This window comes from Callospermophilus lateralis, unplaced genomic scaffold, assembly GCF_048772815.1.
Source record: "Callospermophilus lateralis isolate mCalLat2 unplaced genomic scaffold, mCalLat2.hap1 Scaffold_1734, whole genome shotgun sequence".
Classification (NCBI taxonomy): Eukaryota; Metazoa; Chordata; class Mammalia; order Rodentia; family Sciuridae; genus Callospermophilus; species Callospermophilus lateralis.
Window position 1 is genome coordinate 295572 of NW_027512799.1, and position 3414 is coordinate 298985.

Below are 3414 nucleotides of genomic sequence, written 5' to 3' on the forward strand. Positions count from 1 at the left end.
CCTCATCAAGCCATGCTGCTGAGACTTGCCCTTTGAACCCAAGTGTCCAAACTCAGTACCTATGCCTTTGTCACCCCAGTCTGAGCCTTCACATGGCCACTTTCACCAAGTCAAAATGACATTACTTATCATTCTGTTTTGAATCATTTAACAGTAGACCACACTAAATCACATGCTTAGTACTACTTCTTCCATGTCCATGTCTGTAAAGGTGATATTGTCTCTTGATGCAGATAATTTAATAAATAACAAGAGAAGAACCACAGAAAATAGATTAAAACAATCCCTTATTTTATATACAAAAGAAATATCTTATTAATTAGTTGCTGCTATTATCTATTTTTAACTGATGTTCTCTTTTTTTTCTGTCCTTGGGAAGTTATCTTCATGGCTTTGCATAATTTGACATCAGATATGGGATTTCATATAGTCTTTGTACCAATATTTAGTTATTTGCATCTCCTTTGCAACCATCTTTTTTGGTTAAAATATCTTACAATACAAGTTAAACATTCAACGACTTTCACCAAGATGGATGTCTCTCAATAGGAATGGTGTTATTCTATTTAATTTTTTTTCTAAATTTATACATTAAAGTTAAACTAAATTTACTTGTCACCTCAACTCATGTAAGATTTTGAATGCCACTCATTAGGATTCAGTAGGTTATGGTTGTAAAAGTGGAGGTCACAGAAGTCATCTGTGGTGCTCTGAAGGGCCTTCTGCTCTAACAGGGATCATTGGAGCAGGGAGACCCAGTAATCAGACACAGTGGATGGAGCCTGTGTTCTGGTTGGATACTGTTACAGCAGGTCAAGGCTTCCTGCTGATTGTCTGGGGTGCTCATTGGTCCTGACTACAAGTATTCCCTTGTCTGCAAATGTTAAGAGATTCTGTTATTCATTATACACATATATTTAGATTTTTGTATTTTCCTAGGTAATACATATATTAATAATTTTGTCCACTTTTTCTTATTAGTGAACTGGTGAAAAAATCATTCTTAGAATTTGGAGTTTGATGCATTGCCTACAATATGTATGAACTTTTTTTTTCTTATTTTGTTATATTAAAATTTCAAGATACTTTGACAGTGAGTATATGTCAGTTGCAATTAATAACTAGCAAAACACATACCAGTTAGGCCACTAAAATATTTAAAAAGACATAACCTGTGTGAGAGGATGAAAGACTGCAAAAAGGCATTAGAGGACATGTATAGATACAGGCTTACATTACATACTTATACAAAGTTGACAGTTGACATAGGGGAGACACTTAGGTCAGATAATTAGTGTCTGTCATTTCATTTTATCAGACATGGCAAAGTCTTAAATGTTACAGAATTAAGTTACATGGTGGAGGCAACCATCTGAATGCTCAACTGCAACTTAGTCCCAAGGTTTGGTCCCCATCTCTGGGTCAATTATGGACATAAAAAAGACTGGCAGCCAACAAGGCCTAGGAAGGCAATTTGTCTTCCCCAGGGGATGCATTTGACTGTCAGGACACAGGGGTTGGTAACCATGGCCCTCTGTTTACTTCATGGACAAGGACTATTCTATTTTTCTATGTTCCAGAAGGAGTGAAATGCTACTATGATTCCCTCTACACTTTTGGTTATAACTTCTTTAGGATTTGATTTTTGTGTATTTCCAATGTATTTAAATTGACACAATTGTGTACCAGAGACCTTCCAGATTTATTTCACACATCACTAAATGAGATCACTAAATATGGTCAAATGATATCAGGTTGTTCTCATGATTGATTTATAAGGTTTGCATCTGTGACTTTACTTGATTGAAGTACTACAAACTATTTGGTGAATCATAAACAGATATAATCTCAAATGATTATAACATACAACTTGAATTATACTCATTAATTAAAGATGCATTTGCTAACATTATACATTTTATGAAGAATAAATAAAAATAATTTCATAAATTAAAACAAAAATTATTTTACAAGTTGAAGTACCCAGGACCCAATAAGGTGACATTAGAGTAAGCAGTATGACTTCTGAAGCCTAGCTATGAAGAGCATGATCTCTAATTAAGAACTTCAAACAGTGAAATAAGAATAGCACTGAAAAGCATCTTTATCATTTCCCTGAGAACAACTGTCTTCCCATTAATCTCCTCACAGCGTCCTTTACCTGTTTGTTCCTGAGACTGTAGAGGAGAGGATTCAGGAAGGGAGGAACCATGGTGTAAAAGGCAGAGAGAACCATGTCCTCGAGTGTGTCAGAGGTTGCTGAGGACCTCAGGTACACACCTGTGATGGAACTGAGGAAGATGGACACCACAAGGATGTGAGGGGTGCAGGTGGAGAAGGCCTTCCCTGGGGCTCTGGTGGGAAATTTCAGCACAGCAGAAAATATGCGAAAATATGACACGACAATAAGAAGGAAGCAACCACCACAAATGACCACAGCAGAGACAAGAATAAGGACCTTGTTGCTGGTGGTGTCAGAACAGGAGAGCCTCAGCAGAGAGGGGACATCACAGAAGAACTGATGGACCACGTTTGACTTGCAGAAGGACAGCCAAAATGTGTTCCCAGTGTGCACACCTGCATACAGCAGACCACTGAGCAATGAAGCCAGGGTCATGCGGACACAAAGTTGAGGGTTCATGATGAGGAAGTACTGGAGGGGCTGGCAGATGGCCACATAGCGGTCCCAGGCCATGATGGTGAGAAACAGAAGTTCAACACTTGCACAAAAAATGACCAGGAAGATCTGGGTTGCACAACCAGTCACTGAAATGGCCCTGTTGCCAGTGAGAGAGTTGATACAGGCATTGGGGACAGTGATGGAAATGAAGCACATGTCCAAGATGGACAGGTTCCTGAGGAAGAAGTACATGGGTGTGTGCAGGTTCTGGTCAGCAGTGGTGACAGTGACGATGAGAAGGTTCCCTAACAAGGTACCCAAGTAGGTCATTGGGAATACTGTGAAATAGAGAAAACTCAGATCCCAGCCATCAGGAGAGCCAAGGAGGAGAAATTCAGTTACCATGGTGGAATTATCCATTTATTGAAAATTCAGATTGACTGGGATGATAAAGAGATAAAAGTGGAAAGAAAACAGAGTTAATGAAATTACTTTATATATTCTTATGCACCATGTTTACTTGTATATTGCAGTTGCTTTCCCTGGAGAGGAAAGTCACTCTTGGTTTTCTCAAATGTTTACTCATTTCTGAGCAGAGTGCACCTCCACACCAGTTCAGGTGTGGAGGTCTGCATCATAGGGTCTGGGCCTGACCTGCAGAGCTTGTCCTCAGGTCCTCATCAGGCCTCCCCTCACCCACTGAAACTCCATGCAGAGCATGTGACAATGTTTTTTTTTTTTTTAATGATCTATAATATAGTTACTTTCACTCTCTTCCATGAATATAATTTCAA

General features: G+C 38.9%; 1 protein-coding gene across 1 annotated transcript; it reads right to left on the bottom strand.

The window, feature by feature from the left end:
* Nucleotides 1-1069: 1069 nt before the first annotated feature.
* LOC143640304 (olfactory receptor 14C36-like) lies at nt 1070-3040 on the bottom strand. Its single transcript, XM_077108152.1, has 3 exons — nt 2127-3040; nt 1558-1593; nt 1070-1085 (listed from the first exon to the last, which is right to left on the bottom strand). The coding sequence occupies exons 1-3, from the start codon at nt 3038-3040 to the stop codon at nt 1070-1072; spliced, it is 966 nt and encodes a 321-aa protein (XP_076964267.1).
* Nucleotides 3041-3414: the final 374 nt, after the last annotated feature.